At 35.1% G+C, this 24455-nt stretch overlaps 4 protein-coding genes across 9 annotated transcripts; 3 read left to right on the top strand and 1 right to left on the bottom strand.

The window, feature by feature from the left end:
- Nucleotides 1-470: 470 nt before the first annotated feature.
- Nucleotides 471-2437, bottom strand: LOC140960126 (U-box domain-containing protein 40-like). The gene has a single exon (XM_073418276.1). It carries the CDS (start codon nucleotides 2209-2211, stop codon nucleotides 610-612), a length of 1602 nt encoding a protein of 533 aa, XP_073274377.1. The 5' UTR covers nucleotides 2212-2437; the 3' UTR covers nucleotides 471-609.
- A 1533-nt stretch (nucleotides 2438-3970) lies between these two features.
- LOC140958465 (putative DNA glycosylase At3g47830) lies at nucleotides 3971-6540 on the top strand. 2 transcript variants are annotated; one of them, XM_073415911.1, is made up of 4 exons: nucleotides 3971-4364; nucleotides 4941-5141; nucleotides 5972-6028; nucleotides 6139-6540. In XM_073415911.1, the coding sequence occupies exons 1-4, from the start codon at nucleotides 3993-3995 to the stop codon at nucleotides 6379-6381; spliced, it is 873 nt and encodes a 290-aa protein (XP_073272012.1). In that variant the 5' UTR covers nucleotides 3971-3992; the 3' UTR covers nucleotides 6382-6540. The 2 variants fall into 2 exon arrangements, with proteins under 2 accessions (XP_073272012.1, XP_073272013.1); XM_073415912.1 differs by having other exon boundaries at nucleotides 5996-6028.
- Nucleotides 6541-6808: 268 nt separating this feature from the next.
- LOC140959183 (alpha-mannosidase I MNS5) lies at nucleotides 6809-12795 on the top strand. 4 transcript variants are annotated; one of them, XR_012171941.1, is made up of 17 exons: nucleotides 6809-7206; nucleotides 8153-8195; nucleotides 8290-8355; nucleotides 8423-8484; nucleotides 8609-8708; nucleotides 8901-9083; nucleotides 9694-9742; nucleotides 9859-10038; nucleotides 10205-10325; nucleotides 10543-10624; nucleotides 10706-10791; nucleotides 10890-10990; nucleotides 11434-11575; nucleotides 11769-11919; nucleotides 12142-12454; nucleotides 12549-12587; nucleotides 12687-12795. XR_012171941.1 is itself a non-coding variant. In XM_073417002.1 (15 exons), the coding sequence occupies exons 1-15, from the start codon at nucleotides 7070-7072 to the stop codon at nucleotides 12367-12369; spliced, it is 1731 nt and encodes a 576-aa protein (XP_073273103.1). In that variant the 5' UTR covers nucleotides 6810-7069; the 3' UTR covers nucleotides 12370-12661. The 4 variants fall into 4 exon arrangements, 1 of the variants encoding a protein (XP_073273103.1); XR_012171942.1 differs by lacking the exon at nucleotides 12687-12795 and having other exon boundaries at nucleotides 12549-12661; XR_012171940.1 differs by having other exon boundaries at nucleotides 6810-7206; nucleotides 12142-12587; nucleotides 12687-12794.
- Nucleotides 12796-13395: 600 nt separating this feature from the next.
- Nucleotides 13396-17950, top strand: LOC140959082 (calmodulin-binding protein 60 A-like). 2 transcript variants are annotated; one of them, XM_073416826.1, is made up of 7 exons: nucleotides 13396-13944; nucleotides 14524-14599; nucleotides 15199-15251; nucleotides 15364-15854; nucleotides 16360-16520; nucleotides 16820-17026; nucleotides 17090-17950. In XM_073416826.1, exons 1-7 carry the CDS (start codon nucleotides 13871-13873, stop codon nucleotides 17666-17668), a joined length of 1641 nt encoding a protein of 546 aa, XP_073272927.1. In that variant the 5' UTR covers nucleotides 13396-13870; the 3' UTR covers nucleotides 17669-17950. The 2 variants fall into 2 exon arrangements, with proteins under 2 accessions (XP_073272927.1, XP_073272926.1); XM_073416825.1 differs by having other exon boundaries at nucleotides 16820-17950.
- Nucleotides 17951-24455: the final 6505 nt, after the last annotated feature.

Genomic DNA, 24455 nt, shown 5'->3' on the forward strand with positions numbered 1-24455 from the left:
CCTCTAATTCCAAGTCCAATAGAATTCTTCAACAGGACAATTATTATTTTTAATCTATCTAATAATGACCACATGTATATATATTGACGATAAAATTCGCAAGATGTAGTTGTTTTTGGATGTGTATTTAGTAATCATTCGAATTAACACAATATTGTTTCAAATTATGTTAATCAGATAAATTGATTGGATAAACTCTGTGCGCGACAGACCCACTCGATAGTTTTTGTAACAAAAATTTAACTTATAATAATTATTATTCAAAGGTCCACTTACTCGCCATTCTACATGTATGTATCTTCAATACTTGACATTGTGAATGGTTTATTAGCATTCACACTATTAAAACAATATTTACTAGTGGAAAAAATATTGTAATGTTTAGTTTGAAAGAGGTGTTTTTTTAATAGAAAAAAACATTATAAAATATATTATGCTTGATTAGGTTAAAAAACACTTAAAAATGGTCATCAAAATATAAAGTGGTTATATGGCCACAATCACTAAATTATAATAAATAAACACAAGAAAAGCCTAAATACAAACAAAAATAAGCATGAATATTGACAGTAATTAATAATTATGATATTTAATTAATCACACATAAACTCAAAACTCGGTTGAGTTAGGGCCGTGGCGCCACCCAACTCGATACCCGGCGTGACCCACTCCTCCCTTCATCACCGCCTCCCAGTCCACCTCCTCCGTCTCTTCCCTATACCGTAAACCCTCCAAAATCCTCCACGACTGCTCCCTGGCCAGCTCGCTCCCTGTTTTCGTCACTTCCTCCAATATCTCCACCGCACCCGCGTCCCTCGCCAACCCCTTGAACCTTAAGCTTCCGAAGCTCAGCAGATACAGAACGGCGACACAGTTTTCCCGAGTCGACTCGGAGGCTACTTCTTTTCCGAGTCTCAAAACCTTCAGCAAACTCCCCACTCCACCGGCTTCCAACAACGCCGACATGCCAGGATCGCACACCGCCAAGTTGGACACCACCAGAACCACACGGGCTGCCAATTCTGTATCCTCCAATAGCCCCAATAAAACCCCGACAGCTCCAAGCTTGACGAGCTTAACTCTATTAGTCTGCACCAGGGTCAAGTGATACAGCGCCGATGCCGAGTCGAGACGGCAGCGCTGGCTACCTGATCTTATCGAGTGCATCAATGGCTGCAAAGCTCCAAGCACGCCGATTGTAGTCCTGTTATCATTTTCAATGGCTAAACTGAATATCGCCCCGGCGGCATGTTCCCTCGATTCATCGGAGCCGTTCCTCAAAACCTCGACCAACAGAGGGACAATTCCAGCTCTCACAATCTTGATCTTGTTACGCTTTTCGATCGAAAGGTTCACCAAAGTTGCCGCAGCGTTCGTCTGCAAGGCGGCAAAAGGTGAAAACAACGCCAGCTTTAAAGCAGACAACAGCTTCTCCGTGCAAAGCGTGACTCTCGATTCTTCATCAGTTTTAGTGGTTTTTCTTACCCAAATGAGAGCCTGTTCTCGGTCATAAACATCCAAACTCTGAATCTTGCTCACAAAATCATCATCTTCCACAGGAGAAGTTGAAGATCGAGCTGGAACATCATTCAACGAGGCCTCACCCGGAATGAATTCTGATGAGGTAGAAGGCGAAGATAGAGACGACGAAGCAAAGCAAGAAGGGAGAGTTCTAAATTGCGACAGCGGCGACGTAATGGTGATAACTGAATTATCAGAACTGGAAGAAGACGAAAAATTTCGAGAATTTGGTTCAGTCGCGGCATGTGAGAGTAAAACCTGAGGGATTTCCTCAACTCCCTTTAACAATTCTCTATCTGAAACCCCATCCGTCGAGCTATCAAGATTCTTCGAAGTAGAAGAACCCATAAGAGAATAGATAATGGACTCGATATCCGAATACACTGGTGGGTTTTGACGAGCGCACCCGGATTTCGAACACCAGTTTTGAATGGCGGTCTTGAGGGCTAAATTAGGAATCACCGTCGAGAAATCCGGCTTCGAGCCGTCGGGGAGGGTGGGAATGAATCCCAAATCACTGCACACTTGAACTGATATGCGCTCGAAGGTCTGTCCGGAAGAAACGATGGTTGGTTCGAACATTAAGGAGTTGGAAATGGGGCATATGAATTCTGAAGGTGGCACAGCGGCGGCTGAGGACGGTCGGTGGAAAGAGAGCCTCCATCGTCGAGGTTTCCCATCTCCACCCATGTGGACAAATGTGGGGTGTTTCTATGAACTAATTTTTGAAATGGTTTGATGAGAAAATGGATAAAGATTGATGGGTTTCAAGATAAGGTAACAACTTAAAACTTGAAGATTGGATTCTGTCAAAGATTGGATTTTTAGGCGAAAAATCTCAGCAGGAAGAGGACTAACTGTTAGAGGTGATGTCGTCTTTATATACGTAGAACAACGCTCGAGGACTAATATGTATAATTCTTATATTGGAGGCTAAGTGTGATATTAAATTGGCCCTCGAATGCTATTTTGTTTGCAATGATAAAATTCGTTCATTTATTCATCTATAATATAATATGATAATATTTTCTTTTATCTCGGATGAACACATTTATTCAAATTCAAAAAAGTACTAGTAACATTTATGATTAAAAAAAGAGTAATATTTATAACAATTTTCCCATGCATTTATTAAGTTAATTAATTATTAATCATTTTGCAAATAAAAGTAATTGTTTTTAATATAAATAAAAGTAATTGTTAATTGAATTGATATGTATTTTTGATGTTGTGTGTGTATTTGTATGTGATGAGTCGTGTTCTGGTAAGATTCTATGTTTTCATCTTCATCTCTATTTATCGTATTCACCCCGTTCTCATACCCATCCACGTCGGGCATTTAAAATTCATTTTTATACATTTCGGAGGACTGAGTATCCATGTCATATCCAAATATCATATCATTATTTACCATTATATTTTTTCAAATTTGAATTATTTTAATAAAACTATTTTTATTTACCAAATTCTTAAATAATAATAAGAAAATATTAAAGATAAAAAAATAACAAACTAAGCATCATATACAAAAATAACAAAATATTATAAATAATTTATTGAAACATTATTATTCTACAAAAATAACAATAAATTTATATTAATAGTTTTATTTGTTTGTATTCAAATATCATCATTCAACAAAAAGTAAATTAGAATTAATATTTTTTTAATATAAATATGTATTACATATATCTAATCCGATTACTGTTTATTTAATTAAGTAAAAAATTCTCTTCATACTCTCTTGTATTCAAGTCAGATATCGAAATTTTCATCGAATTCGAAGAAAATTGTTTTCCCTATTATGTCATGATCCAAATTATGGCTAAACAATATACTGAGACACGTCCCCTAATATAATATATAATTAATTTTTTTACAAAATGGCATCAATTATTAGGGTGAATTTATTTATTTTAAAAGAACATCTACCTTATTATTAAATATTTAAGAAATTGTTGACTCATAATTCACATGATATTAAGTCTCAAGTATGTTATGTTTATTCAAAATACTCAATGTTATCATTCATATCGCTAACTATTTTTTCATGATTATAATTATAACTATGAAATATAAAGTAGTCTTAAAATATATTTTTATAAAGTATTTATTTTTATCAAATAATAATAATAATAATAATAATAATAATCTATTACTATTATTAAGAATCTCTATTTTAGAGAAAAAAATAGTGTCTTGGTCTATTTTTTTCTCTTCCAATTTTGTCCTTATGTGATACTAATATTATACTTTTATTTTTATTTTTTAAAATTTCAACAAACATTTTTATTTTTATTTTTTTAATTACAATAATTCACATATTCACATGACATTTTAATCTCTCAATAATTTTTTAAATTTCCCTTTAATTTTTCGATAATTATAAAAAAAACTGGACACGGCCACACGGGTGCAAAGCAGCTCGTAATAATAATATGAGCGAGAATTGGGTGGAAAGTGCAGAAAATATGCAGAGGAGCCGCAAGAGAAAACAAATCAGCTCCTCCCTCAAACCACTCAGGACCACCGCGAGCTGCCGCAGTCAGCCCGCCGAAGATCCGTATTCGGATCACCCGCGACCCACCTTCGAGGAATGCCGCTCCGTGCGAGACGATCTGTTATTTCTCCACGGATTTCCCCAGGAGTTCGTTAAATATCGTGAGCAAAGATTACAGATGGGTTTGAGGGAGTCTCAGATTTTACCTAATAGCGGAGAATGTGGTGAAAACGAGAGTGTTTTGGATGGTTTGATTAGAATTGTACTTTCACAGAACACTACCGAAGTTAATTCGGAAAGGGCTTTTGGTAATCTTAAATGTGCTTTCCCTACCTGGGAACAGGTAAAGATTCTTCTTTTTCTCATTTTTGGCTGCTTTAATTCGCTATTTTTGGTGTTTCTTTGTGTACATGCATTTGAGATGATTTTGATTAATTGGCTTTTTTATGGGTGGTTGGTGGATGCAGCTGAATATTTCTGGTCTTAGAGATTCCATTTAGAATTTCTGGTGTTGGTTCTCTATCTTTCTTGTTTATCTTTTTCAAGATTGTTCAGGTTTTATTTCATTGGTTTTCAAACAGTGCTGTGAACTTTCAGTCATGGACGTTAAATAAGTTGGATTGTATCAATCATATGAAATTCGACTTTAAGGATGTTGGTCTGCTATGCTCACCAAGCGTTCTCAAATTTCCTTATGTAAGCCAACTGATTATTCAGGATTGATTTATTTGTGGACAAACTATCAAAGAAGTTCACAGTTAACCATAAGCACTTGATATATTATGATCTTATGCACTCTATCTAGATTTAAGCCTGGATATCTGAATTCATAGATTTGTTGTTTACTTATGTGAATTGTTAATTGATTTGAACTCCTATTTGTAACCTTCTTTTATGCATGGTCCAACAAATATTTAAGGTTCTTGCAGCTGAGTCAAAAGGCATTGAGGATGCTATAAGATGTGCAGGTTTAGCACCTACAAAGTCTTCTTGTATCAAGAATTTATTGAGTTGCTTGCTTCAGAAGAAAGGAAAGTTGTGCATGGAGTACTTGAGAGAATTGTCAATCGAAGAGATCAAGGCAGAACTCTCTCATTTCAAAGGAATAGGTCCCAAGACGGTAAGCTTATGAAATCCATATCTTTTTTATGTTATTGAATTGAATCTTGCTGATTGGTTAGATCGAATGGGAGGTTTTGTTTGCGGCGAGGTGGGGGAACTGTTGGGGGTTGCTCCTCTCTATCTTACATTTCTCTAGATGCATCCAATTTTTTCTGTGGTATATAATAATAAAAGGTTATATTCCCTTCCCCAAGTTCCGACGACTTGTGGTTTTGAATGTCATCCCTCCCAACCATAAACTTTTGTGTGGTTCACAGAGTGGAAGAGTTCAAGATTATGACTTCAATTTCCTTTAAGGATTATATATTACGTATATTTAGATTCAACGCAGGGTGAAGAGACTGTGTTATAAATTTGAATTTTAACTCGAAGCTTCTGCCTTGTTGGTTTTCAGTGTTCTCCCCTTTCCACTAATTAAGAGTGGCCTCTTCTTATTCTTAAGAAGCAGATGATATTTGGCTTTTTTGGCCTTCATATTGGTGCCGAAACTGGTGCTTCTGGTATATCATTATCCTGTACTTTTAGTTAAGGCGTGTAGTGACACTTATATCTGCTAGTAAGGCGAAGAACTTGTATAAATCCAGCATGAATAATAATCGAAGTGAACTGATGGTACACGAAGAATCTAGGGCTATCTTACCATAATGAGCAGTTGAAGCCCCAAATTTCTGCAGTGAACCGTATTTTTCCTTTATTATTTAGATATTATGCATACGATTCTCCATGTTAACAAAAAAATGGCCCCACTATTTCATATTCTTCAATACACCACTGCCTGGACCTGGAGTCACCTCTTTGTTGCATTTTTTTTCTTCCTGTGGTTTACAGGTAGCATGTGTTTTGATGTTTCAGTTGCAAAAAGATGATTTCCCCGTGGACACACATGTGAGTACTGTAAATGTTGTGGTATCCATGGTCGCCACGCTTAAGGGTTTTCTCCGTATCATGTTCAATTTCTTAACGAAGTGATTGCTTCATGTAAACACCATTTACAGGTTTTTCAGATTTCTAAGACAATGGGTTGGGTGCCAGCTTCTGCAGAAATCAAGAAGACATATCTCCATCTCAATCAACGGATCCCAGATGAGCTTAAATTCGACCTCAACTGCCTTTTGTACACTCACGGCAAGGCTTGTAAGAGATGCTCAAATAGGAACGACGGTGGGCTCAAAAAGGAAACTGGCGACAGGCATTGCCCTTTATTAGCTTATCGCAACCATCGGGCAGCTGAAAAGTGAATGATAAAACATGTTAACATGATCAAGTCACGTTGTATGTATTCAGCTATGTGATGTCAAAAGATGCAAAAGGACATGGTGGTTTGAATGCAAAACCGGATTAATTATTGTGGTGGTGTATTGAGAAATGTTTTTGAGAAAACATGGTTTTATTTTTTTATGCTCTTCATTGATGTCATTAAGAAATTGTCGTCTCAGTGATGCTAAAATTTCAATTAATCTTTTAAAATAGGATAATATTTTTGTAAAAATATTTTGAAAAACACTTACAAAAATGATATTTAAGTTTTTCATTTATAAGATAATAAAAATATTTTTAAAGTGTTAGTTTAAATGGAATCATATATGTATTTAACATTATATTATATTGTTATTACAATATTTACCAACATATAAAGATTACAACAAAATCTTGTAAATATAGTTTTCGAAAGTAAGAGATTTCTTCGACACAGCATACCATTTGATCCTAAAAAGAAAATCGTCGGTTTAGATTTAGCATTTGCCAAAATCATAATTCTTTTGTCCACGGTAGATTTCAACATTTCACCCCAGAAGTTGAAAAAACATAGAAAACAAGAATCACGGTCAAGAAATTCCGCCTTGCAAATAAATTTGATTCCGTGGGCTCGTTGACATAACAAACCCGGATCCCAAATCTCCTCGGAGGAGGAATAACCCAGATTCCATGTGTCCTAGAAGCAGAGGAACATGGGTTTTGATATTTTTGGTTATTGTTGCAACCTTATACACCGAAACCTCGTCGTCGAAGGTAGACCCTTTTGCAGCTAAGAAGAAGCGCATGAGTGAGAAAGTGCGCCAGATGTAATGCTCTATTCTGGGTGTTCACCCGCTCACTCCATTTCATGATTCTTGCCAAATTTCCTTCAATTTTCTTGTGTTCACTCTTTTATTGATTGATTGACCTGTTTGTGACCTTTATTGGATCATTGATTTACTCATATATTATTTTCTTGGACTGACTTGAAATTTAATAGAGGAAGGTGGAGGTAATTTAATGTATTTTTAGGTGAGAGAAACTTACAGAAAAATAGTTGCTGCATCCCGGCGGTGGTGATGATGAACTTGGGTATAAGAAATTATCAGCTCCTTTTAATGACCGGTTACTTGAATAAGGAGATGCTTGTTTTGATTGTGTTGAAGTAGTTAGTTATATTCATTGTTCAGTAGAAATGGAAGCAGTGGAATGTGCAAGTGAATAGATCTGTGTGCAATTAGGTGTCCACAGTTTTAAATTTAATTTTGCTGACTTAATAGGGGTAATAGAGTTATCCTACTTTGTTTGATGGATGGTTCGGGTTTTCGGCATAGATATCCAAAACATTTTTGTTCAAGGTGATATTTTCTGCGCAGTTATTCTAGGTGAGAATATGAAATGTATGGTGTGTTAACAAAACAATACTTCATTAGAGGAAACTATTAATTCTTAATCATGGCACTTTTAGTTGGGCATATTCAGTTACTGGTTAAACGTCAGAATCTTGTGCTTTTACATGACACAGCCACAGTTTGTTCTTACTACACATCGGTATTTGCTGCAAAATTTAGAAGTTGGTGTAATCAAAGTATCTGAAGTAAACATTGGCAAATATTCAATATTTTTTGTGGTATAACAATTGGTCTTACGGAAATGGTGCAAATGAGAGAAATGTAGAGGCTCAACTAGTCAACTATAAGCGAAAAGATAGTAATTCGTTACAATGAGTCGGACTCGATTATCAAATCTTGAATTATTTTCTCTCCATGCCAGGTTTTACCATGCTTATGGGAACTACATGACATATGCTTTTCCGGTTAGTCTTTGATCAGATAAATGTGATAGTAAATTTTCTAATTGGAGGAACATAACTCGTGTCTTGTGATTGATTGCCATTTAATTTTTTGCAGCACGATGAATTAAAACCTTTGACAAAAACTTTCACAGATTCTCTTATTGAGCTAGGAAATCTAAAGGTGAGCGATGCACCTTGCTGGAATGTACTAACATTGAGTAAATTAACTATATTTGGTCAAATTTTAGCTTGAACGCCTACCACAAAGGTACAATGGATCAGCGCTGACGCTTATTGAATCATTATCCAGGTTCGACAAGCTGATTTCTTCGAGTTTGGGGACTTAGGTGTTAATTTGAGATCGTTTGTTTATCGGGTGTCTTATAGTGGCCTGGAATTGAAGCCTGTGTGTTAAACCTCTCTCTTTTTGTCAGCCTCGCAATCTTGGGAAATGACACTGAGTTTGGAAGGGCTGTTCACTGGCTATCAGAAAACCTAACATTTGATGTTGATGCGAGGATAAATCTGTTTGAGGTAATATATCAGCTGATTCTTTAAATTAAATGTCTACATTATTGATCAAAAACATTATTTAGTTTGCTTCTATCATTTATGCAATAACCATTTGAGATTTCCTTGATGGAGCAACATTATAACAATGTTCTCTGTTCTTGGTCAGGTTTTATTGGTTTATTTTAATTGTTTCACCTCATTGATATTCTGTAGTGCAACATAAGAGTACTCGGAGGACTTGTTTCTGCTCATATTCTTGCAACTGATTCTACAAACAGGTTAACCGGAGGAACTTACAAAAACCAACTTCTTGTCCTGGCTGAGGAGTTAGGGCAGAGGTTTTTACCTGCTTTTGACACCCCCACTGGGCTGCCATATGCATGGATTAATTTGAAGGTACTTCTTGAAATATGAATTTGAGAATTGGGATAAGTTGCAATGTTGCATTTGGACATTCTATGTTAGCTGAGAATGTTAAAAAACCTTGTGAGAAATTAACGGGCTAAAATCCCATGTATATGGAAATTGACAGTTTAAGCCGTTGGCTGATATTTTTGTGGCATGGGCGCTCCTTATGTGGATTATTCATGAAATTACTCAATATCAGAGTTCTCAAAATTCAAAAGTTGAAAACGTCATTTTGAAATTTTTTTAAAAAATATTATTATATTTATTTTCTTCTTTGTTTATAACAATAAAAAAGATCACTGACTTTAATGTTTTTAACTCGGTCAGATATGCATATAGTTTTAAGACATAGTTGTTCATGTGCATCCTTCTCTTTGGAAGAGTTAAATTTGACACTTCTAGTAGCTGTATAAATTTTCTTCATTTCATGAGTTGCCAGAGGAACAATATTCTTGCAATCTGTGATAATTTGGGTTTTTGGAGTTGTTTAATCTGATCCTTAATTTAACTGCTATCATGTTGAGAATATTAATATGCGGTGCATCTATTTATTGGCATAGGCTTATGACACTTTATCCATGCAAAATTCTGTTTACAGTATGGTGTGATGGAGAATGAGATCACTGAAACAAGTACATCTGGTTGTGGTATAGACTCTTCCTCCATCCCCTTTTGTCTCTCACAATGTTACATGCATATTGTCAAATACACAGACATTTTATACTTTTCTGTTGTATGGGCTCCATTTCTTGTCTTGATTTAGGTTCTCTCATTCTTGAAATGGGAGCACTATCACATTTAACTGGGGACCCAAGATTTGAATCTGTTGCTTTACGTGCTCTTCGTAAGTTATGGAGCATGAGGAGTTCTTTAAATCTTTTGGGAACTACACTTGACGTAGAAACTGGGGAGTGGATTGAGTACTCATCTGGAATTGGTGCTGGTATATTTTATCACTAGTTCTGTAAATTTTTTCCAACCTTTCTCTATGCGTCACTTTTTGGAGCCCATATTTCTTATTGCTCCACCACTTGGTTAGGTTTTTCATGTCGATTAAATTGGTCAATATTATGAATCCATTATCTTACACCACACATATTCTTTGCCAGGGGTTGATTCGTTTTATGAGTATTTGCTTAAAGCCCACATTTTATTTGGGAGAGATGAGTTGTGGAAGATGTTTCAGCCTGCTTACCTGGCTGTCCAAAAATATTTTAGACACGGGCCATGGTACTATAGTCAATCAACTTTCCAATCTTAAAATGTATATATTTGCCATGTTCATAAACATATTCCTTCACCGTGTAAGGCACTAAGGTGTAATTTGTGAACTATCTGTTTTCCCTAGTTTCAAGGCACAGTTTTATTTGTTCAAATGATATTTTACGATGCCCGACTTTAAGGATGACCAGATCAGATATTATGTAAAACATTTAATTCTCATTAGGTACCATGAAGCTGACATGAGGACAGGAAGAGCAACATACTGGCAACTCACAAGCCTTCAAGCATTTTGGCCTGGTCTCCAGGTATACGTAGCTCCATTCACCATATATTAAATCGTCAATTTGAACCATAAGGTAAACATCTTTCTGTAATGGTGATTATAGGTTCTTATTGGGGATATTGCAGCTGCTAACTCATCGCACCGTGAATTTTTCTATGTATGGCAAAAGTTTGGAGTACTACCGGAAAGGTATCAGTTACCATGTTTTATTTTAATATTATCTATATATAGTCCTTGAGGTTGCAAGGTGGATGATAAATTTGTTTTATCTATTCATGTATGTTTAGGTACTTATTAGATCATCAGACGTTGCATCCTACGGAGAAATATTATCCTTTACGTCCAGAGTTGGCAGAATCCACCTTTTATCTATATCAAGCAACCAAAGGTCTATTCTTTTGTCTTAAATTATATTGTAAATTGTAATCAGCCTTTTCACCACGTATCAGGAGTGATGGCTTGCACACGTGTTGATTGACCCTGGAACTTAAAATTTGTGTGTTATGTTGAGAGAGTTGATGTTTGGATTAAAGTGATCTTTACAACTTACTTTTTTCCCTGTTGTTTAAGACTTGTTTACAACTAAACTTTTATTCCAAGAGGTTTCACTCATTTAGCCAGTAGTGGTCCGTTTTCAGGAATGTCTGCACTTAGAGTATACAAGCTTGTTGACCATTTTAGATGTGTTGCAGACAATGCATAACCTTTTATATGTTTAAAGCATTCTGAAGTCTCAAATTCATAATATTCTTTCAATTTTGAATTTCGCTGTGTCATGCTACTGCATTGTATGTTACTGTGTTGCATGACATAATTTTTTGTTATCATCAGATCCTTGGTATCTAGAAGTAGGTGAGTCAATTGTTGATTCTCTGAATTTTCACACTCGAGTTGAAGGTGGCTTTGCTAGCATTCGAGACGTCACAACTATGGAGTTGGAAGATCATCAGCATAGCTTCTTTCTTGCTGAAACGTAAGCATATAATATTTTCCATTAGCCAGGCGTAAAATATACATGATTTTCTCTCCATTATATGACAACAAATTCAATTGCTATATAACTTTACCAAGCGTGTTTGCAGCAGTAAAAATCTAATAAAAGCTTGTGTGGTAAATTTTTAGGGTGATTAGCTCAGGTACTTTTCTTATGATCTGTTATTACACAGGTGCAAATACTTGTATCTTCTATTTGATGACTCATTTTTGGTCAACCGAAATTATGTTTTTACAACCGAAGGTCATCCATTGCCTATTTTAAGCTCTTGGCATGAAAAACTTCCGGAGGCCTATTCTCCCAGTAATTGGACAGTCATCAAGGTGCACCTTCTTTTCCCCTTCAACTTCTTCAAAGTCATATATTTTACATACCTTGCAATCAAGGGCAACTCAATAGGGAAAAAATATGTACAGTTTCTCAAAAACTGCAAGTTTTGGGGCAATCCCTTTAGCAGAGTGATGATTCTTGAGCAGGCCTATATCCCCCAGTAAATGACATTTCATTTATTTATGGCTTAAAATGGAAGCTATCACTTTATGCAGAGCGTAAAGAAGCCAAGGCGTGTTAGTGCAATGTCATTACAAATATGTCCTGCTATCATACCAAATTGCAGGCACAACCATCAGCTGCTCGAGAGTGCTTGTCACATACCTGATGCTCGTGCTGATCACAGATGTCTCATAGATGAGGATTGTGGTGTTGATTCTACTTCTTGTAGACGAAGATTGTGCAGTTCCGCAGGCTACTGTGGTATATGGCAGTTGTTGTGATACTTTTTCTCCCCAAAATTGTCTTATGACAAGGAATAATGAATACCCTCTTGTTGGGAACCCACAGGCTTAAAGTTAGTCTCAGGTACACTAGGATATCATACGTAGGTATATGGGAACATAGAAGAGTTCGAACTTATTTCATTTATTAATCTCATGTCACAATCTTGCAATCAAAGGTTTAGATGGAGAAGAACATGTTTCGGCCAAGGATTCTGGTAAATGACAATGTATCATACAGCTTCTTGGATATTTTTTGTCTGACATACATGCTTTGTTTCGCCTTCTTATTGATGTTTCGCGCTTTCGCGTAACAGGTTGAGCAAGCAGATAAAATAATCTGAGTTTGCAATCAAGAGAAGTGTGAGTTTGATCAAATTTGAATGTTGGTGGTCAGAAGTCAGAACAAAGAGTTGATCCTGTATATATGTTGTTAAGAGTCAAGTCACCTCTATTATTTTTTTTTTTCCAAAAAAAACACATAAAATATTAAGAAAATATGATGCTTTAATTGCACGATATTCTGGTAAACGAAAGGTTCATCCATCCAACCGTCCTTACAAAAAATCAACACGCCTAATTACCTAACTTAAAACTATTCCGTTTAGATCCAAATTTAAGACGAGATTTGGAACTCGAGACTTAATTATAACAAAAATTTGTGAAAAAATTTCAAATTTAAGATTTGATTTGAATTTCGAGATTCAATTATAATAAAAAAATCCGTCAACCAAACTCAAAAAATAAAAAAATAGAGCTGATATCAATAAGACCCAATAACCAGGATTTGAATGCAGTGGTGGTGTCTGAAGCAACAACCACTAGGCTGTTTTTTGCAATGGCCCTTTTTCCTTATTTATTCTCCTTTTTTTCTAAAATAAATAATTTTATGATTTTCAAATATTTTATTATAATTCTTAATTAAAATAAATGTATTATTATTTCTTGGCCATTAATTAAATCTCGTAAAAAAAAACTGGTAAAATATCGTGTCTCATATGGGGCCCACGCGCTTCGTTTACCCAAATGGGGACCCCACCCCCCACCAATCTTCCTCGGCAACAAACCCTAATCGGTCCTCAACTATTCCTATCAAAGCTGAAGCAAACCCTTGGATGATCCGAGAAACAGAGCTCGATTTGTTGAACTTATTTGTTCATTGCTACTGAAAACTAAATGGTTCAACTTTTACTGCCCCTTCCATCCACCATCGATCTTTTCTCGTCCTACCAAACAAAGCCTGTTCATCAGTTGTCATTCCTCTTGCGTGTATATGCATTGTTTTGCATCTGTAGTTGTTGCTTATGCTGGTTTGGCTTTGATAGTGTTAGCTTTTCGCTGGACTGCCGCATTTTTGTTTTCTTGTCACGGCCAGAAAGCAAGATTGCTGTTGCTTCTGGTATCCATACCCTTTTGATTTCTCTGAACCGATAGTGGGAATTTATAAGGTACAGAAATTGGAGCGTAGATTGCTCGTTTGACTGGTGGTGAGGCTTGGGAAATGTCGTCCAAGCGGCAACAAAGAGAGGAAGGCACTTCTTTGGACGAAACCCGCCCTCGGAAAACACCTTCTAGGTGGATTTTTTTTTGTGTTTTTCTTATTGATCTTTCATATATTATTCGAAATATCTTTTCTATAGAGGGTTGCTGATTTTTGAGATACTTCATGTTTTGGCTTTTGGTGGTTCGATTTTGAGCGTTGTCAAGGTAAAAGTATAACGATGGAGGGGAAGTGCAACTTGTTTATTTGTTTTTGTCGGTGAAAAAAGAAAAATAGTTCGGCCTCTTAATCCTTTGTAAGGATTGAAATTGTATTAGAATTGGGTTGTTTGAGTTTTGTGCTCGATGATAATTAAGGGAAAATAGATTAGGAATTAGGATGCATATGATTCTTCAAAAATAAGGAACTTTAGAGCTGATTGACAGTATTCTGTGTGAACTTGTAAATGTGTCTTAATGAATGATATGTCCATTACTGTGTTTAATTCTGGAGAACATGGTAGTCACTGAGATTGGCTCCTTGGTGCTATCAGTTGTAAGAAGGAATCCCTATGATGGATGCTTTGGGACAATGTCATTTGAGAGTACATCTTTGTAAATTTTAGAAAGTTTTAATTGATTGTTGTACTGATTAATTTCTTATACTTTTTATAGTGCTGTGCTGGATGTCATGAAACTGTGTAGATGCCAGAATCTTGATGCAGTTTTGGAGCCTTTGATTCGCCGAGTGGTAATTTCAATTATACATTGTGGTTGTTTATAAAGTATTTGTATGTGGAAAATGCATGTGGCACTACATTAACAATGTTTGGCAGGCGGATTTTTTTTACACATTGAGATTTCTCTCTAGAATTTGGTACCCTAGATTGGTGTGTAAGTTTATTCTGGATTGACTTGGATCACTTCCAGTAAATTCTTGCTCTATATTCCTAGTGTATATGTCGTGACGATGAATAACTGACTTTTGAACTAGTCTCTATACTCTTCAGTTTGGCACCTTGTTTGCAACCACATGCTTCATGGCCATATGTTGTAAAGAAACCTCCGACTTTCATTCTTTAGTCAAATGAGATGAGATAGGACACTTACTTTATCAAAATTTGTTTGATACCTCAAGTTGCAAGCCAAGCCGTGGATATTCTTTTCTTGTCTGAAATCTGTATTCTTGTTATCTTGTATAAATAAATTCCTTAGAAATGACCGTAAATGCTCATTTATCCTGAACTGCATCCAATTGGTCCAGGCTTTGCTGTTGTCGTATCAATTACTATTAGAACACAATTAATTTGTGTTGACTTTGACTGGGTGATACTTTTTCATGCACTACAGGTTAGAGAGGAAGTGGATATAGCATTTAGAAAATATTTGATTGCGAAGACACGGTATGACATAAAAAATTTCAGTGTAGAAAGCAAATAGACCAACACAGGGTTCTAGTGACTTTAAATTACTAACTGTTTATTTTTTCTTGTGTTTTCTATCTAAATTTTGTAGGAATTATGAGAAAGATACACACATTTCTGAACTAAGGAGTTTACGGTTACAATTTTCAAAAGCTATATCTCTTCCCGTATTTACGGGGACTCTCATTTTAGGAAAAGGAAGTACCACTATGGAAGTTAATTTAATTGACGCACTTACTAGAGAAATTGTTTTCGATGGTCTCGAATCCTCCGCAAAGGTGGAAATCGTAGTTCTTGAAGGAGATTTTATTGGTGATGGCGGCGACAATTGGACACTTGAGGAGTTCACAAATAATATTGTGAGGGAGCGGGAACGGAAAAAATCCCTTCTAAGTGGAGAAGTTATCACGATTCTTAAAAATGGAAAAGGTTCCTTGGGTGATGTTTCGTTTACTGATAATTCAAGCTGGACAAGAAGTCGTAGATTCAGGCTGGGGGCTCGACTTGTTGACAATTTTGGTGACATCAGAGTAAGAGAGGCAATATCAGAACCATTTGTTGTAAGAGATCATCGTGGAGAATGTGAGTAGTTTTATTTTTATCCTTTTCAATATTTTTATTATAAATCTGAAATTTGGTTTTCCCTGGTTCTCATAAAGTACTCCCACTGTAGCTCATAACACATGATGAATACCATTCATTTAGTTGCTCCATCAAAGTAGTTTTCTTAATGGACCAAATTTACATCAGTAATGATTTGTATTCTGAAAATATATTGCACTATGCTCCAGATTGTCTTATACACACACATGCATGCATATGTGCATACACATGCATATGTTGCATAAACTCCTGATTTGTCTGATGCCAAAATTTTTTTGTCGAGATTCTTCTGCCTTTTTAGGCTCTAATTTTTCCTCTTCATATCCTGTGAAATGCTCAGCTTTGTTATTGTTCTTTTACATTCTTATAGCTGATGAAAATAGAAGTAGAGAAACATATATAATTCTACCTGTGGTACACAGACTATGTTGTCTGTATCAAGTGACTAATATAACATTTGCTTTTTTCCTTTTTCTCTCTTAAGTGTACAAGAAGCACCACCCTCCATCTCTTGTTGATGAAGTGTGGCGGTTGGAAAATATTGGCAAAGATGGAGCTTTTCACAGACGGTTGAGCAATGAAAATGTTAATTCCGTGCAAGACTTTCTGATTTTACACTTCTCAGACCCCACAAAGCTTCGAAATGTAAGATTTGATATAGTACTTATAATAAATAGTTGACAAAAATTTCATTTACATTTGTGTATGGTATGTTTGATGGAATTGGTGGGCGGCAGTGTGATCTATTTATTTTGCAAGCTTACGGGGTCACGCCAAGAAGTTTTTGTAAAATAAAACCTCAGAAATGATTTTTTTCCTAATCATATGAGTATTGCTTCAGAGTGTTGCATCTGATTTTTTAGATGCACTTTTTTGCAGAAGAAAATGCCATTTCCTCTGTGTTCATGTTATGTTCACAATTTGTTTTTTAAAAAATTCCACAGATTCTTGGTGTAGGTATATCTGCTAAAAAGTGGGAAGCCACTGTGGAGCATGCTCAGACATGTACTTTTGACAGGAAATTATATTATTACGATTCGGGTAGATCTTTACAAAAGAATGGCGCGGTTTTTAATATGGTGGGACAAGTGATGGGGATGATCTCAAATGGCCAGTATGTTCTCGCTGATAAGCTGACTGAATCAGAGAAGGCAAGCTTTACTTTATTGTTTTTTATACATATTTGGGAACTAAAGCCATGTCCGTTGTTTCAGGATGATGCCCGTGAGTTGGTTCTCTGTGCCTTTAGGAATCGAGACAAAATTGTCACTTTTGATGAAGCATCTACACCTACCTCATCTTGTTTGTCATTTGTCCAATCTTCTCCGGGCTTCCCATCTAAGGGTCGAGATTTAAGCTCTCCCAAGATCGGTGAAAACTACTCCCAACCAAATGCCACGTCCCCAGACTGTAACCAGTCAATATTTTCAATTGGAGGCGTAAGCAATTTTGATGATTGCTTGCACGACATTGATCCCCTAGATAATATCGGGTACGATCAATCTTTTAGTTTCCCTTTCCCGGCTACGGACAGCTTAATCTGTGACACAGATTCAATTGGCCCACCGTTATCGAACTATCATCTACAGTACTTTGAGGCAGATTGTTCAAATTTGGAATCATCACCGGACTTACTAAGTGATATGGATGCTCTCATTCCTGATTCGGTCATTCAAATTAATGGAGCAAAATGGCGTTGGAATGTATTAATCAGCATAGTAAGATGGTGTTGCTATCTGAAACGAATCGTGGCTAGAAAAACTCGTGTCAAGAAAATTTCAAGACGTTGTTAGTGACGACTGTTGGCACAACAGTTGGTGTGAAGTCTACAATAATGGTACAGATTCGGGTGCTCCCCGGCTCGATTTGGGAAAGAATTTTAGTTAGACTTTATACACACACACACATATATGCATCGTACATACGTGTAAATTCACTACTAGAAGTTCTGTATACGGCTGTCGGGTGGAGCTATATATTTCTTGGGGTGGCCTGTATTTCATCCGGGATCTTGTCTCTGTACAAATTCATTTGATTTTGAGAAATTTTTTTGATACTTGCTCCGGCCCTGGTTACAGTTTGTGTCACGATTTAACAGACTTTTTTTTATAACTTTTCAACCCCAATTTAAAGAGTTGATCTTGCGTGAGACGATTTTCGTCATATAGATTGATATGATCTAGGTTTCAAATGAATATAAAAATAATATTTCTTAGTTGTCGAGTTGGAGATCTGTATCACAAAAATGATTTGCGATTGTCTTGTAAGAATTTTGTATTAATTAAATTACCGAATGCTCGCTGCTACTCCTTTCACACAGAGTAACATCAAGTACAAATAAATAATCAATTTACATATTTTTCATACAAATATTAGAAAAAGTGAATTGAGGATAAACAATCCTAGGTTTAATGATATTATTATCAGTAGAAAATTTTACCAAATATCGAATATAAAATCATTATCTGGGTAATATTCAGTTTGATAGAAGCCTCTTTCGATTTGAATTAGACTTTCATATTTGTGTATAAATTTTTGTGTTATTGTTTGCCAATTGTTGTCGACAACATCTTATAGTGGGTGGTCATGTCTTCCGCTAATTAGTTGTCTTGTTTTTCTGTAGTGGTTGACGGTTGAGTATATATCATATATTTATTTATGTCGAATAATCTTTTGTTTTGAGGTCCTCGATGAAAATGTGTGGACTTGTTCCTACAAGATGTTTTCGTTCAATTCTTGGCAGAAAATCTTTTCCAAATTCTGGCTCTTTCTGGTTTGGACATTATGGACAGATCTCTTCCGACCATCTTCCAATGTGAGTCATATTACAAAATTTCAGCGAGTCTCTTTGCTTCCGAATAGCTTGTCGTTCTCCATAAGATTTCGTTTCTTCTCAAATATTTCTTTTGCAAACCCTGTAAATTTTCATGTCATGTTATTTAACAGAAAAGATTCATTAACCGAATTCTAGTAGAATTTGAATGAAAACTTGACTTTGTCCATTTCTGTGGGACATACCCATATTCCTCATACTCTTTTGATGGAAATGTCATCTTCAGTAAATGAAGTTGGCCTCTCCTAAGCTTGATGAAATGAAAACCTCGTGTGAACTTTTCTCATCTAGTTCTGGTGTTGTGCTAAATAAGTATAGCTCAAGAATATTTTTTCTGGACAAATAGTCTTTATTCACCCATTTTCATGAACAGTTTCCTAGATCCATTTTGGTAGTGCAGATATCTCAGGGAAACTTGGTGTTAGTGTTATAGTATAGACCGAGGTAAGAGCTATGATACGATAAAAAATGTGTTTAATTAGATGAGGTAGATAAACACTTTAAAACATTTGGTTTCTAAAAGAGCAACAATAGCTCGTTCTGGAAAAGTTAAATAATGAACCGAGCATCAAGAAATTATATCGAGTTCGGTTTTAAATTGAGCGGAGAAAACTCAACATAAGTCTATAATAATCGATTAAACATTTTTAAAGTTATTTGAAAAGAATGCAATTTGATAACAAAAAAAAACAGTTTGTTTGAAACATTTTATCGAACAATTAAAATGTTTTAGCAATGCCTATCAAAACAACATCAATAAATAAACACGATAAAGTAAAGATATCATGACTTGTTTATGGATGTTAGGAGATTAAATACGTCACCCATTTTTCCATTGTCGGAAGGTATCCACTAGAAGACTTTGACTTAGAATAAATACAATGCTCCAAACCCAATCTTGATAAGCACCCTCAACGAGAAATCCTAGTACACTCTTGATTGTAGGCTGTAACCTCACAACCTACATAATGTTTAACTTTTCTTATGTCAAGACTACAAATGCAACATTTAACATCTTTGTGTGAAGACTATCACCCTCTATTTATTCTTTAATATTCAACTCTCATGTATATGTATGAGTGACTATGTGTGAGGATTTAATCTATTACAGTGCAATTCTCTCAACTATAACCTCACACAAGGAGATAACTCTCAATCAGATGATATATCCATTAAGACTCACCTACATCAACCCTAAGGCTGCGTTTGGTTGGGGGATAAAATAAAGTAATGATTAGTATGTAAATGATGAAGAAAATGATTGTCGTAGAAATGTAATATATGATGTGAAATAATATTATGTTTGGTAAGATTTTTAAGTGTAGGATAATTTTGAATTTTTTGTTGAAAGGACAAAATTGCCCCTTTCTTGTTTTTTTTTTCTTCTTCCACTCCGGCGGCGTCGGTCCTGCGGTCGATCCGACAGCCGCGGCGGCGGCGGTCTGGCGATGGCGGTGCAGCGAGGTGGTGGTCTGGCGACGACAGTGGTGACGGCCGACTGTGCAGCGACATAGATGGTCCGGCGGCGGCGGCCTGGCGGCGGTCCGACAGCCAAGGTGGTTCAACAGCGGTGAAGGAGGAAGGGTAAAATTGGAAAGAGAGTAGGAATAGAGGAAGGATTAATAATCCTACGGAGGAAGGATGTATTATTTAATAACACGTAATACAACCTAATCATTTATAAGAGGGATTGAGTTGGTTAAATAAAAATAATACCAAACGCAGGACAAAGTGTGATAAAATAATCTATCCTACTTAATCACCCAAACCAAACGCATCCTAAAAGATTATATGTCCTCATTTTTGGGTTGAGTTGTTCTTCATCCTTCTCTCCCTTTTGTTATCATATAAATTGATCTTTAAAGTGGTGTATTTATGATGTCCAAAAATGATATAAATGTTATAAACAAGAATATGACTGTTTGAAAAGGTTCTATATCGGTTTCTAACATTTAATCACTCATTTTGCATTGCTAGGCATTTTCTGAGATCGATTTAATTTTTCTGTTGATCGGTATGATATGACTATGTTTGTTGACCAGCTGGTTTGCTAGTTTGATTACCTTGGTCTAAGTCGAGCTGGGACAAGTCAAGATGGTCATTTATCTTGATTAGAACTCTTGATTCGTCGATTGCTGAGTAAAGTGATGAACATGAATATTATATCAATTTATCTTACTTTTCATAGAATCAAGAATAACTCAATTTTGAATTTGTATGACAGTGATATGCTTGAAATACTAAGTTATATACAAGCTGAAAATCTTTCTTCATTTAGTGTAAAACAAGCAACTTCATCGCAATTTTTCACCATCTTAAAATACAATATAGGAATTGACTCTGGAAGATTATTTTTAGTTCATGGTCTTAGCTTTGCAACTCGCGCTGAATCATTCCATTTCAATAATCGAGTTGGGAGATATAACCAAAATACTAGAACTAGTTATGTCAAGCTGATTCCAGATTCAATTACATTCATCTTGATCTTACGACCATCAACTTGCCTGGATAACATTTGGATCAGTTGAGCTAGTATGAAATGTAAATTGTAGCAATTTGAGTTGGTTGTTCAACCGTTTTGGCTGTTGGTCATTTGCATCATCGAGTTATGAAATAATATCGCAAAAATTCAGCTCGTCAAAAACTAAGTTGTGCTGAAATTATATTTCAACAACTTATGAGAATAAAAAAGATTTATTTTTAAAACAAATTAAGCACAATTTTTTCTCCCTTAAACATTTAAATTCAATTTCTCCTTTAAAATTATAATTAGTTCTCCCTTATATTTTTGAAAGTTTGAAAGTAACCAAAACAGAGAGAATCAAAATAATATACAATAATAGCCAAACGTTATTTTTTAACTCAATCCAAATATATGTGATTTATGAAATATATTCAACACATGGATACATAAATTGAGTATTAAGTTTCAACAAGAAAACAATTTAAAACCAAAAGTTTCAAACAACATAAAATCAAGATAAAATTTTCTAACCCAAATATTCAATGCAAATTTAAGAGATTTTCTTCTTAGTCACTAAAGACAATCACAATTGTAAGAGAGTTTTAATAATGCCAAAACACAAAGCAATGCTAGCACAAAGTATAATATCATATTGGCGACAAACTTGAGTACTTCTTGTAAATTAATATGAAAATTTTAGAATGAATGTATCAATTTTTATTGATGGCGTATGACTAAAATTAGAATTTATTTGCTTATTCGGTTGACGAGTGCAACATTCTGAGCTTCTTTATAAAAAACAACTTTGTCCATTCCTTTTTTTTTGTTGCAAAACATGTAGTCCAATTTTAACCAATAAAATTATTTTTCTCGTGTATGACCAGACTTCAAATTTTATACCTTGCAATCCTCTATGAGTTTGTTTTGTAATGCAAAAAACGGTTTAATATTTAGATAATCAAGCAAGGAGTTAATGTTATTTTTTTCAAAGTTGCTGCAAGCTGCCAGAATTTTTCAACTATACATAAAGTGTTTTTTTTTAAAAAATAAATCATTTTAAATTATCTTTCGAAAAAACTCACTCTAATACTAAAACTGGTTATTTCAAGCTGATTTTAGCTTCAATTACATCAATCTTGCGATCACTAGCTCACCTAGATAACATCTGAATCAATCGAGTTGGTCTGAAATATAACTTGTATAAATTTGAGTTGGTTGTTCAACAGTTTTGTTTGTTGATCATTTGAATCACCGAGCTATGAGATATAATCGAAAATCTTTAGCTTGCCAAAAACTAAGTTGTGCGGAAAATATATTTCAAAAACTTAATACTTCCAACTTGAAATCTTCCAACTGCACACTTAATTAAATATATTAGCAACACAATAACAAGTTTTTTATCATCAAAATAATAATGTTAGCATTTCTGCAACCCAACAAGACCCGAATTCATACCATGACTTGACCTCTTTAGAATAAACATTGAGCTGGTCCGTGGATATTTTCTTGCCACGTCGACCCGACATGCTTCTGGGTTTATTCATGTTCTAGATTTTTATTTCTCTCAGTTCTGGTGATATATATGAATTGAAGAAATTTTAAACTTATTAGTATCAACCTTAGATTTTTCTTTGTATGTTTGAGGTCTAAGGTTGAACCCTTTTTTCAATCCACGAAGTAAAGAGTCGAATTGATGCCTCGAAATAAGAATCCGGAGACCCAATTTTTGCATGGGCCAAATCATCTGAAGATGATCTCGACTTAGCACTTGTGCTAGGGGTACTTAAATTTCATGCTACAAGGATATAGTTATATACTCGAAAACTCTCATTTTGAGAATTCAATGATTTCTCAATAACCTTGAAGATAGGCTTTTACAATATAGAACATAAACATAATTGAGTGTAAGTATGTAAACAACATGCAATACAATAAAAGACATCACTCTTATCAATTTTTTGTAATCTACCCGCTAATTCTACATTTAGGGAAAGCTTTTTGAGCTCGTTTTGAAGCATTTATAAGTGCTCCCTCAAAAGTCTCTATATTTTTCATGATGACATCGAAATTAGTGTCGTCTCTTCTTGTTAGAAAATCTTCAACAATATTTTTATAAAATTTAATAATAGCAATATCAAAAATATAATTTTGACATAGAGTTTACCATCTTAATAATCTAGTCTTCTTGGGTTGAGATTTAGTTCTATTTTTTTAAGAATTTTGAACAATTGTATTAGAAACTTTCAAGGTAAATTTTTTAGTAGTTAAAAATAATATTATCATCTTTCAAAAGTTTTTTTTACTGTATAGAATTCTTTTTTCTAATTTATGTGTCATCATATGACATATGCATTGGATAATAGCTCACTACAATATCTACATGGATGTTATTTTTTTGTTGTGAGCTTTGTAAGAAATGTTGTGAAACGTCCTGCCATTTCTTATTGCTTTAAAAGTACTATAAATTTTTTTTTTTAACCTCACATAGTATTCAGCCGAACCATAAAATTTCATAAAATATTTTTGACATCATTTTAAAATAAACAACCAACTAACATTTTTCTAAATCTAAAAATAACATTTGAAAAGTATAGCTCATACTATAGCCTCTCAAAAACCACTCATAATCATGATAAAAGTCATAAAATCTTTTAACATAAATCATAACATATATGCGGAAACTAGAGTCGGTCCTCGGGTCATGTGCACCTCCAGTCTAGTCGGATCAACCATCAAGACCTCCATTAGCATTATCATGATAACCTGCATCCATCACACCTAGTGAGTCTAAAGACTCAACACACCATAATCTTTATAACAAATAATACATATAAAACCACATGCAACAGTGAAAATTACTTGTACTTAAAATATCGTTTTCATGAAGATGCATAAACTTTAAACATGAACATTTTCTTAAACATTTTCTTGATGCATAAACTTTAATTAAAACGTTTTCATGATATGCAAAACATAAACCTTAACTTTTTCCTTTTCCTCAACATGACATGACATAAAACCCTTTTCATGATCATAAACATTTTTCCTTTTCCTTTTCCTTTGTTGAATTCAGATCGTTAATTGTGACTTTCCTCACATGACATGATCGATGGATCCATCTAAATATAACCACAGTACTGGGCGGCGGGGACATCAGCGACGCTCTCACCGGTCAACTGAGCCTTGGCCTAACATGATCGAATAGAAATACGATCGTCGGGGCTCCCTCTGGGGCCTTCTCCCATAAATGGGCTCCCTCTGGGGCCTTCTCCCCTCACGATAT

This window comes from Primulina huaijiensis, chromosome 15, assembly GCF_012295235.1.
Source record: "Primulina huaijiensis isolate GDHJ02 chromosome 15, ASM1229523v2, whole genome shotgun sequence".
Taxonomy (NCBI): Eukaryota; Viridiplantae; Streptophyta; class Magnoliopsida; order Lamiales; family Gesneriaceae; genus Primulina; species Primulina huaijiensis.